The 12,730-nt window shown below is 37.5% G+C and overlaps 2 protein-coding genes across 2 annotated transcripts; both read right to left on the minus strand.

The window, feature by feature from the left end:
- Window positions 1–1,712: 1,712 nt before the first annotated feature.
- On the minus strand, window positions 1,713–3,416 carry PKNH_1348800 (conserved Plasmodium protein, unknown function; the record flags this gene model as incomplete). The annotated part of the gene is made up of 1 exon (XM_002260867.1): window positions 1,713–3,416. The coding sequence occupies one exon, from the start codon at window positions 3,414–3,416 to the stop codon at window positions 1,713–1,715; it is 1,704 nt and encodes a 567-aa protein (XP_002260903.1).
- A 2,515-nt stretch (window positions 3,417–5,931) lies between these two features.
- On the minus strand, window positions 5,932–9,978 carry PKNH_1348900 (conserved Plasmodium protein, unknown function; the record flags this gene model as incomplete). Its single annotated transcript, XM_002260868.2, has 3 exons — window positions 5,932–9,571; window positions 9,758–9,792; window positions 9,925–9,978. 3 exons carry the CDS (start codon window positions 9,976–9,978, stop codon window positions 5,932–5,934), a joined length of 3,729 nt encoding a protein of 1,242 aa, XP_002260904.2.
- Window positions 9,979–12,730: the final 2,752 nt, after the last annotated feature.

The raw sequence follows: 12,730 nt of genomic DNA on the forward strand, positions 1-12,730 counted from the left end.
AAAATTCATGTACTCATATGAAAGCGAATTAAAACAAAATGAAAAAAAATAAAAAACTACTTGAACATACAAGGGACAAGATATGGGGAACGTGAAACAGCTGGAAGATAGGGGTAATAATGAATTAATCAGTTAATTAAAAAAAAATAGCATTTCAAAATGAGTCAAATTGTAGATAAATCATAATTAATTAGTACATGAACTGGTTAACCAAAACGGATTTACCAGAACTGATTAATACATGTCAGCTATGTTCGATTAAATCCGCCCAAGTTGGCGTTCATTAGACTTCGTTTTGTCCAGTCTAATATTCTTATTTATCATATAAATGAAAAAATATAAAACCTAAAAAAAAAAAAAAAAAATTAACATTAACAACGAATTCATAATTCATATAAATTCGTATGGTTGAATATTATATTAAAAAGGAACAAGACTTTTTTTTTTTTTTTTTTTTTTTCTGTTCTCATTTTTATTTTAATTTAAACAAGCCCCCCCAAAAAAAAAAAAAAAGAAAAAGAAAAAAGAAGAAAAAAAAAAAGTCTTCAGGAAAGGCGAGTGCGCGCATACACGGTAAGAATATATTATCAGTAGCTAAAAATACAATACTGCAAGAAGAAAAAAAAGCGTCAAAAAAAAAAAAAAATAATAAATAAAAAAAAAAAAAATACAAAACATAAAACATCAAATATGAATTATAGAGGGAAGATAAAATAAAAGAAAATGCGTATGGCGTGATATTATAAATCAAAAATGCATAGGAAGAAAATGTATTTTTCCTAGAGCATAGAAGAAAATGGTACAAAGATACATGCAAATAAATATGAATGAAAAAGAAATAGGGCGTTAAAAAAAATATAGAGAAAAATTAAAAAAAGGTTAGCCCAAAAAAAAGTACAGAGGTATTTAACAAAAGAAATTAAAAACCTTTTAAAAAAAAATAAGCAGTTCTATAAAGTAAAAAAAAAAAAAGGAAGTAAAATTAAAATAAGATAAAAACAAAACAAATAAAGTGGAAAGGTGAATTTTGTGTTCATTTATGTTACATTGATTCAAAAAGCCTCAAAGTGTAAATAATTGCGTTGCGCGTATGTGCATTCGCGCTATTTGCGGAGGACGGCAAAAAAATTCCCAAGCAGAAAATGCCGAGAAAAAAAAGTTGCAATGTGTGTACGTACGCAAAGACTGATAAGAAGAACATGGTATCACTCTGAAGTGCACGCATTATGCATACTGCAGGTATAACGAAAAAAAAAAAATTGTAAAAAATTAGATCCAGTTGCACATTCGCATGGTTTCGCAACAACTTGTATTTTTTTTTTACGACAAATTTTCTATCGTAACGTTCGCCTTCGGGTATTCTTGAAGACATAAATTGTCCTCATAATTTTATCCGCTGACGCGGGTAAATCCCTTGTGCATTTTTTTCTTTTTTCTTGTCCCCCCCAACTGCGTCCGTTCTTTCGAACGAGCAGTCGTCTAGTTTTGTCAATTTTGTCAATTCTGTCAATTTTTGCTAATTTTTGCAAAACCACTGGCACAGTCACATTTTTGGTGTGTAAATTTTCCCTGGGCTTGTAATATTACGTTTCACGGGAGGCAGCACCAGGGGCCCCCGTTCTGTTCATACTCTTCCAGGACATTGGCATATCAGACAAACGGTGAACGTTTTTCTGTTACCTCTCCGTTTGACGTGGGAACGGCAAGAGCGCCTAGTCAAACTTGTTGTATTCCTCGTCGAGAAATCCCTTATACAGCACACGCACGCTGTCCTTCTCAATTTCGTAATTGACTTTGTTATCCTGGTCATACTTAATTATATTAAAAACAACGATCCCCGAGTTTTGCATTTTGTGCGTTTTAGCCTTGTGAGGCTGCTTCAGGAAGTACTTGAAAAAGAGGAGGAACCACAAACTGTGGCCAAATATGATAAATATATTCTTGTCATTATTAAAAATGTATGAGAGGGTATCCAAAAATTTGTTATTTACAAAATTTCTTTTAATTCGTATATTTTTTACACAATTTTTCTCTACATCTTTGTGTACAAATTTCTCAACATCTGTGCTAATATATTTATTGTCGTGAAAATCGAAAAGCGAAACGCAGTCTGGATTTCTGCTGATTTCTTGTAGTGAATTAAGTACCTGGATTGGTTCGTTATTTTTATTTATCCTGTTGTAGAGGGCTATGAAGCAGCTTGATATTGCCCTTCTTAAATCTGAGCACAAAATGGCACTTGGATATTTTACACTGCTGTTGAGGATGTCAATATGATCCTTCAGATTTTGGTTTATGATTTCCCTAGGGTTGTACTTTTCTTGGTAATAGTTCCTATTCATTTGAAGATCATTTGGATGGTCCTTCTGGTTATTAAGATGATTATCATCCACATGGGTGTCACTTCGGTTCAGCATCGATTCGGGATCAGTATATGCATTTCCATCTTGGTATGTGCCTCTGTTCGTACTTGCATTTGCATTTGCGTTTGAGTCCGCATCTTGACCAGCTCTTCTTTTTCTTAGAATTTGGCCCGTACTATTTTCTGCCCTTCCATTACCTGCATGTACATAATCGACGACAGGACCATCGTCCCCAGTGTTCTTATGTGCATAGTTCGCACTGTCATTGTTCTGATTTGGAGAAGAATTGTCATTAGAGTCGTTCTCCCCATCATCACCATCTGCGCTATCCCCCATTTGATTATTCATATCTGCCATTTCGACATCTTCATCTTCGTCAACGCGTGTCTGTTCATCTTCCCTATTGAGTGCGCTTATCGGAGCGACGCAAAGTTTATCTCCATTTTTTGTTCCATTTTTTTCCTGCTGCAGAAAGTTTGATAATTCAATGGACTGAATAATTCCTGTGTTACTGAGTGGGGAATCTACAAGGACCGACTTTTTACTGAAGAAGAAGAAAATTTCGTAGACGAAGACTAGGAATAAATTTAGAAATGTCCTTGTTGTGAGTCTTCTATTAAAAACGCTATTCCAGACGGACTCGCTATGCCTTATGAAGTAAATTGTCTTCACTTGAACATTTTTCCTTTTGTTGAAATCTCCTTCGTTATGCGCATCGACGTAATTGCTGTCCCCACCAACGGAATGCTTGTCCGCACCTACAATTCGTTTATCTTGGCTTCCGGCCGGGATATACTTCTTTCTGTTAAAAAGGATATATCTTACAACGCAGTGAAAGAACAGTTTCACTTTTATAAAGAAATTAACTATAGACAACAAAATTATGTCCTTCAAAATTTGAATGTGCAAAAAAAAATGCAGAAGATTTCCGCTGTTATTTGCATCTTTCTTGTGTTTCAATTTTAGCGAGTTAAATGTATGAATGTATTCATACACAAGGTTTGTGATAAACAGTGACAACAGGAAGGAAGCGGAGATTACGGAACCCCCCATTTCGGCTTTTTTGCGGCTTCTTATATGTGGATTATATTCTATGAATTATGGGGGAGGGGGCGCAATGAGTACGCAAATATTGGTACGAACATACAGATATGTTTGTCCCTCCCCCTGGGCTTCCTCAAAAAGGTGGCACCACCTGGGAATTACAGGTACCACCCACTACCTATTCACTGCGGGCAAGTGGTGGCTACACATAAAGGTAAATGTGTAGAAAAATAAACATCGATGCGGTATATATATAATTCGTCACGCTCGACACGATCACTTCTCACGGCGCAACTGCATTGCGAAAGGGCACATGTTACATGCCCTTTTCCTCAGGGTGTTTTTTCTCCTCTTTCTTTTTTTTTTTTTTAATTTTTTTCACGCTTAGCTTAAGGGCATTTGAAATTTTTTGATTATACTGTTATATCATACTCAGATTTTTATATTTCTTCGAAAACAAAAGTATTGAAGGTTTCATGACTGCACACGTAAATATATACAAGTACAGGCCGCACATCAAATTGGCAATACAAATAAAGGTTGAAAGTTAAACGTTTAGCAGAATAATTAAGGTAACACTTTACCTTGACGCGGATAAAAAGTTGAGAAGAAAATTCGACAAGGATGAGAAGGTATAAAAAAAAAAAAAAAAAAAAAAAAAAGGAATAAAGGAAGAAAGGAAGAAAAAGAAACACTGTGATGTTACTGCGCGAGGAGCAACAAAAATCGTAGAATTTTTAGCGCAGCAGTACTAGAAAGTTTGGGATCTTTAAAAATAAATATTTGCCCCTTCATTAAAAGTTCATGTGTAAGAAAAAATGGAATACCCCTTTACTCGCAGTGAAAGAAAAACATCTGATTGAAAAATTATACCTATACACGTGAGGAAAAATGCAAACCTTATTAGGAGCTTTTTATATATTTCTATACGCGTAGGAGAAAAACAAAAAAAAAAAAAAAAAAAAAAAGGCGTAAAGTACCTTTGAATAATGGGCAAAAAAATCTTTTTTTTTTTTTTTTTTTTTCTCTTCACTATTGCTCTGTCGAAGGTAGCTTGGACGAGCGTAACAACAAATTGTCATGGCCATTGGTATTGCTGTCGCAATTTACCTGTCATTACGAGAAGCAGTTCCTTAAGGTGAAATAAAATAGGTAAAACAAAGATAGCCTTTGTGTAATGGATAACACAGATGTGTTAGCTATATGAATGTAATTCTTTTGATAAGTCCCCCCTTGGAGAGGAGCCTACTTCTTGCGTGTTACGCAGCGCGAGGATCGGAGTTCATTTCGTTACTAATGTTTGCAGAACAAACGGAGAATAAGCTTCATTAAATTTTAATTTAAGAGAAAAAATAAATGTTCAATTTATTTTCCTTAGAAAAGGACGAAATAAAGTTGCTATAACCAATTTTTGACAATACAGCTAGTTCGTTTAGCATTGCCATTATTTGAAATATTCCCCCCCCCAAAAAAAAAAGAAAAAATATATATATGTCATTCAGTGCATATGCCAACGTATACCCTTCTGTGAGATCACTGGGAGAACGTGTTTCAGACGTGTACGAAACACACATGATGCGTTCATGATGAAAAGCAGAACAGAAAAAGAAAAAATGAAATAAAAAAATATAGTTCAATTTCGAATAGGACACACAATAGAGTGCACCAAAAAATTGAAAGAACATAAAAAATGTGATAATGACAAATTTGCACATTTTCATTATCACGTTGAACTAAAAAAAAAAGGTGGCGACGCTTCTTCCTTTTTGCGTGTAGATGCCATTAATTAGAGGGAATCTTTGGCAATTTTAAGGCTATTTAAAGATTATTTTTCTTTTTCTTTCGCCTTTTTTTGACCTTATTTTTTTGCTTTTCACCGCTGCGCATTGCGCCTCATGCAACACGGTGTTTCCTCCTATTTTGCTGTGACCTTGTCGTTTGACTTTTTTTATAACCGTCCGCGCTCTAAATATTAGCGCAGCGCGATTTTGTTTTATTTTTTCATTTTATTACATTTTTTAGAACACTACGATTTTTTTTTTTTCTTTTACCTTTTTTCTTACCTGTTGGCGTTTCCATGGGTCGCCGTCCGGGTAGGTCTTCCCCGCTGCGGCGTATTTTTTACTTCCTGATGTTTGGATCGCACATGCATGGTGATAGCATGTGTCTACTTCCCCGCTGAGGAACTTTATTCGTCATTTTGATCCGTCCCTCTCTGTTGTCTCTCTTCCTTTGACTGACTCCTACAGGTCTTCATTTGGGGCGGAGAAAAAATCGCCTTTGTGTGCGCATTTGGGAAAGCACGACTAAAAAAGTGGAAAAGTAGTCATGAAAAAAACTGTATCCACAGGTGTGGTAAGACGCAAGTGCACACTTTCAAATTTTGGCGAGTCAACCACTACACGACGGCTCATTTGTTGACGTAAAAGAAAAAAAAAAAAAAAAAAAAAACGGTATTTTTTCGTTTCACTTTTTTCTTTTTTTTCCCGACTTATTCTTCCTATTTTACACAACAATTGGAGAACTAAAGGTCCATTTTATTTTTCTCATTGAGCATATCTGATACGTTGGTGAAGGTGTTGGGATCATTCCCTTCCTTTGATTTTCTCATTTGGTGATAATAATCCACCGTGTAGTCATAAATTTGGTCTATGGTAAATGAATTCATGATCTGCGCATTTTTCCTGTCCCACCAATTTTCATTTGTTACTTGGCTTCCACTGGCATAGCTACTGCGTGCCCCCCATCCGTTTCTACTTTCTCCTACTCCGTTTTGATGAATACTTGTATTATCCATGCTAGTAGTTTCCTTTATATTTTCCGAGGCCTTCATATCGTCTTTTAAGAAAAAAAAATGCCTAAACATATCTACGTTTTTTCCTCCTCCGTCCATATTCCGCTGGTTACCATCTGGAAGTAATGTAGACTTTTCACCAAGGCAAGAGCCGTTGGCTACATTTACATAATCCTCATCGGTGTTGCAATAAAAGTGGAGTAAACTATTTTGCACTTTATGTTCTCTTTGCCCATTCTCGCCGTCTTTAAGAACCAGTTTTTGAAACATCGACATGAAGTCCCTGGACTCATTTGCATTGTTGATATTTCCGTTGGGGTAGCTTCTCCTTCTCCTGTCGTTTTGGCTAGATGGCTGTTCCCAGTGGTGTATTGTATTGTAACTATCATAGGCATTGACGCTGCTTCCACCTTCCGTTTCTTGCCTTTCCTCTACAAGCATGAACTTGGCCCTTTCATTCTTTGATCGTGCTTCATTCTCTAACGTTCTCCCTTTCTCTGCGTGAGAAACTAATTCGATGTCTTTATCCGGCCCATTGCCTACTTCCATAGGAGCCATTCTTTTCTCCTTTTCGTTCGTTTGTTCGCTAGTATCGGCTTTCAGCTCGTATTGGTTTAGGCCATCCTCTTCATTTTTCCGTTTTTGATTCCTTTTAAATAAATTCAACTGCATCAATTTTTTTTTCAAATACATTAGCTTCTGGTCGCTGAAAGGGCGATATGCCTCCTCCTCTGCGTTTGGTCTCTTGTCAGCAGTTTCCTCCACTTCGGATGGTCCTATCCCGTTTATCACATCCGACACGTTTCCCACGTTCATTACGTGCTTCCCTCGAATCACTTCTTCCACGTCGACTACTTCAGTCGCTTGGACTGTACCCACTCTACCACCTTGATCACCAAACTGCGCTGACGGTGCCTGGTCTTGAACAAAACGATCCTCCTTTCCGCAACTTACAGCTTGACCTCCCAATGGATTTTCATCATTACGTAGATCTGTGTGCTCACTTGTATCAACGCCAGATCGGCTACGCACACCATCTGCGCAGATCTCCCATTGAGGCTTCACCGTGTCCATGCCATTACCACATTTATCAGTTCCCCACTTTATATTATGATTAAAAAGGTTAATTAATTTTTTCTTCCTTTCATGCTGATGATAAATTGGTCCCTTATGATTTTTATATTTTCTCCTTTTTGAATTTTTGCTTCTACAGCTATCACTTGAATTGTACCCTTTGCTTCTACCTCGGATTGTTTTTCCCCCATGGATTCCATACTTTGTAAAACTGGCGTCGGAAGAATAAGAGTTTCCTTCAATTAGATATTCCTCCACGTTAATAGGACTTCCATTGTGGTGTTTATTAACGTGGTTATAATAGTTTGCATCCTCATCTCCGTCGCTTCCCTCATCTGCATTGCCGAAGTTAATTTGTGGATGCAGCTCCTTATAGGTATTATTACAAAGGGGGTTATCTCTGTAGAGGTAATCTTCCTTCTTAACGATATCTGTTTTTTTGTGCATTTTTCTTTCATGGTGTGAGAGGGATATGTCCTCTTCCATGACGATTGATCCTTTGGAGTTTCTATGATAGCTCCATTGCTCATTTGGAATTTTTACTTTTGAGTCCATCGTTATGAGTCCAACTCTTTGACAATCCAGTTGGCCACTGATATGTCGACCAATCTGATTACTGGTGTTGTTAATTTGGCTATTCATTTGGTTAAACATTTTGTTGCCTTTTTGCTGGTACATATGACTGTCCAACTGGTCATGTAAATTATTCACCTGCATTTTTATATTGCTTATTTGTCTTTGTAAGTGGCTGTATACTGACGCATCCAGGTTGTCCATAGTTTTCTGGGTTGATAAATTCTTCACTATCTGATCATTTACATTTTTCACGTAGTAATTTATCTGCATGTACATTTTGCTAATTTTTTTTATAAATAAAATATCGATTTGACTGTTGATAATATTTATGTCGTCGTTCAGATTATTGACGTAGGTGTCGCTCAGTTTGCTTTTCAAACTATTAATTTTTTTATTCAACAAATTTATTCTTCCGTTTTTCTTGTTGTTGATTATTTTCATTTTGTCCTTTACCTTGTTGATTTCCACGTTGAGGTGGTGCATTTCTTTTTCCACATTATGCAATTCGCCGAGCCGACGGGTACTTTGTACTTGTTTTGTGTATGCGTTTTTGTACCGGCTGTATTCCCCTTGACTATCGTCGCCGCAGCTGTTCTCAGCGGGGCCTTTTCCATGCCATCCTTTCTCATGCAGGCCCTTATCATGCCAACCCTTTTCATACCAATCCTTTTCATACCAATCCTTTTCATACCAATCCTTTTCATACCAACCCTCTTCATGCCATCCATTTTCTACAGATCCTCCTTCGTACATCCCCCTTTTGCACATCACCTGTCTCCCGTTTTTACGCTTTTCCACGATCCTCCCTTTTTGGAAGTTTTCCCTCCTTCTTACTTCCCCTGTTTTCTTCTTCAAACCCGGCATGAAATTTCTCCTTTCCGGTTGGCTTTCCCATTTGGGGGCGTCCACTTCCGACTCAGAAGAAATATCATCCTCTGTTTCGCTGCTGATGTCACTACATTTTTCCGTATAGATGAAGAACTCACCATTCTGTTTGGTGGAGTTTTCCTCTACGGTTTGCACCTCATTTGGAGTTTCCTTCTTCTCATCGTCAAGGTTGGCTCGCTCCTCCGATTGGATCAAGAGTTCACTTTCATCTTTTTGGCACAGAGGTTCATTATCCTCTCTATATAGATCATGATGGTTGTATCCACCTTGACCAGATAGAATTCCCACGTTATCTGTTACATATGCGGAACTTTCGCCCACATGGTTGGAAGTGACAGAAGCAATTGCCTCTGCGTGCACATCTGTAGCAGGAAAAATATCTTCCGTTTTATGCCCATCTGTATGAGGGAACGATAACCCCTCCAACGGATGAGTATCCACTGTGGCATTGTCGATTCCCCTTTTAAGTTCCTCTTCTTCTTTTAGCTCTTTGGTGCTTAAAATATTTATTTCATTTTTAAGCTTATCAAAAATGAAGACATCTTTGGGATCATTTTCGTTAGCACTTGGAAATTCATTCTCACTGGTATTCTGTTTTACGATTTCCTGATTTTTTAATGCATTCGTTATTTTATCCTTTAAATACTGATACCGCTTATTTTTGTGCATTTCGTTTGTTTTCTCTTTCGCCCCTGTGTTTATAGACACCTTCTCGACTCCCTTGCCTGTGTAAATGTACATGTCAGTCACTTCACCTTGCTTACTCTCATTTTCGTTTACCGCTTCGTCAAACAGTTGTCCCTTCCCTAAGAGGGTCAGGTATTCCACTCGGCTGCAGGGGAGTAATGGGAGAATGGGGAGTACAAAGCACATCGATTGCTTATTCGTTGTGATGCGGACCAAGCGATGCGCCCAGACAATGTATTTCATTTTATTCCGTTCTGAATTTTCAAAAAGTACGTTCACTGCATAGTCTAACTACGTTTCACATGCAGAAAGCATGCACAACGAAGCGCACCTTCTTTTTTTATTCCCAGGGGCATTGGACTTGTTCTGCAAAAATTTATTGAAGACGGAGAAATGTGTTATAGTATGAATAAGAATGTGACAAAGCAAGGAATAAAAAAAAATAAAATAAAATAAAAATGGAAAATCAATTCGGAAAAAAAGGGGAACGAGGCATACATTGTATATGCTCCAAGTATTGTTCCTGTAAACTACTGCGTTATCATTTTTCATTGTTGATTCTTTTTGAAGGATGGATGGGTGAAGATTGTGTGTTTATATATTTTTTAAAATGTATTAATGAAGGAATACTTTTCGATGGGTTGGAAAATGTGCGCATGTCTCCATTTTAATTGTCTATATCTGCAATGGGGAGAAGTATGTTGTTACTCTGATGTCGGGTGTACATGAAAGTGGACGAAGTGGTGGGCCCACTTGTCGCATTCTAAGGCAATACATACACACAGACGCACGTACGTAAGGACGCACATATATTCACATATACATATTTATTACGAATAGCGTTAGATGGACGCTTCAGGGAACCCCCTTCTTAAGAGTGTACATATGTGCTCTTATACGTATTGGCATTGCAGGGCTTCTTTTTTCATGTCGACGTGCAACGTACTTATGCGGTTGCTTCGAATCTGCAAAATGGGACGGATAGCCGGAGGGCATATTATCTCTATCATATTGTTAAAAAATGAAGATTAACAGGAGAAGAACATTTCTTTGCAAAGGGCACTCTATTGTTTTATTAGAAAGCAGAGGTAACAGCCTTTTCGTTTTTCAAAAAGGTACACAAGGATGTATTCAGGGATATATATTGAAGGCAGAAAATTTCAGTGAGCATGTTTACAAAATGAGGAATGGAAGAAAAGGGGGTAAGAAGAAGGGAAAATATATGACCATGTACACATTCGTAAGCAATACCACTCATGCAAAACAGACATGGTTAATTTGATAATCGGATGGAGGTAGCTGAACCTTTCGGACAATATACATTCACACCAGGATAGCTCTTGGACCATTTCTTAAAAAAAGGTAAAGGCATCTCGCGTTGATGATTTGTTTGTACTAAATAGTTCTCATCACCAATTGTAAAAAATTATACTCTTTCCTGCTTCCCCACCCCCCCTATGGAGAAGATTGATCACACATGTACACACACGTACTTAGGGGATGTCCTTTTTCCGGGCCCTGCTTCGTTCCCCGATGGTACCGCGCATAAGCGTATGTAAATATATATAACTATATATATATAAATACGTATATATAATGGGAAAAATGCCCACATGCGCCTGCTTGTACGTAGTTAAAGAAATCGCAGACTGCTCGATTTTACTACGGCATTTTCATTCATTCTTGTTTTTATCATTGCGTAGTTAGTAGGCATTGCTTGGGGAATCCATCGGCGCCTCGCGCTGCATGGCACAGTTTGACACTCCTTGACTGACGCAACTTTTTTTTTTTTTTTTTTTTAAACGAAGTGTACAAATTGGAGTATCACAAATTGAAGGGGACTTTTTGAAACATTTCGTTTCATACATTTAAAATGAAAATTTCTTTTTTTTTTTTTTTTTTTCTTCCAGTAATCCCCGTAAGTTCTCAACTGGTATTTTATTTTATTTATTTTTTTTTAAATTGCTAAACTGTTGAACTGCAAATATTTATGTGAGCATCCTTTTTGCCATTTGGCTGACCTGGAATGACGTAGTTGCATTCCCGCGCTGGGAGGTATTTTTTTGGGCCCATCCCACAGAATTTATGTAACAATGTGAGAAAAAATTAACCGAAGGAAGGGTAAAATAGGAAAGGAGAAATGAACGGATAAATGAATATGTGAAAAACTCCGCTTGCGCGACCTCAAATTATGATTCCCTCATTTGAATTCCGCTTTATTCGTTGCCTTGCGTGTAGCTAAAGGCATATCGAAACACAACTGGTGATCACGTTTAACTTCTACGCATACGTGCCCTTCCATGTGGAAAATTACTGAATCCACTTTTCGTCACGGTAACCAACCCCTTTTAAATGCAAACATGGCCCTTTGTCACGCAGCGAAGTGTTTCTCCTGGAGCAGTTCCAGATAGGTTGTTACTTATGCAGAATTGTTGGAGGCATCGTTCACCCCTTACTCCCCCCCAATGGATGTCTCCAAAGGAGAACGTGGAACTATGTGATAAAAACATGACACGTCATAAAAGATAAGATTTTTGGGATTGCGCGTTTGCGGACAAAGAATTTATCAAGTCCTTCTTCAAAGGCGGCACTCTTTTTTGAACCACTGTGGAGACGCACTTCCGGTTAAGCATACATGCATGCAAAGGAGAGGATACCCCCCTCCCGTCCATTAACCTAGAGATGCTGAACAGTGGGAGAATGTTGTACCCAAGTTGGCATTGCGTTCTACGTTTTTTTATTAAGAAGCACAAATTGCGAGTGGTAAAATCCTGAAAGAACGGTATCTAACCTGAACTAAAAATGAGAATGTGGAATAAGGGTAGTGGGCTGCGTCTTCGCCCTTTTTGTGAACCAACGGAGATAAACAGGAGGGCTTTTAAATTTTGTAGCGACTTCTTATGCTTAGTTTCCCCTCCAGAAATGTGTGTATGAGTGTATATATACATTAGCACATAGGAGTATAGTTGAGGGTAAATACAACATGGGGTACCATATCATTTTTGCCCCTTTCCACCAGCATGTCTTATGATACTACAGGTAATATCAGCGTTAAGTATGCGTTTATTCGCTTTTATACTCATCTACTGCTACAACTATGTTTGTACTCGTTTATACTGTTTGATCTTATGTCACTCTCAAACCCTCTATAAGTCTTCCACACTTTGGCCAGTTCAGTTGATCAGCCGATTGACCAGGCTAGTCAATTCATTGGTCTTTTTTTTCACACAGTTGATAGGTGAATGTAGGAAAATTAAAGAAAAAAAAAATTATGGTTTTTCCAAATTACTAAAATGCATACTTT

Source organism: Plasmodium knowlesi (assembly GCF_000006355.2).
Source record: "Plasmodium knowlesi strain H genome assembly, chromosome: 13".
Lineage (NCBI taxonomy): Eukaryota > Apicomplexa > Aconoidasida > Haemosporida > Plasmodiidae > Plasmodium > Plasmodium knowlesi.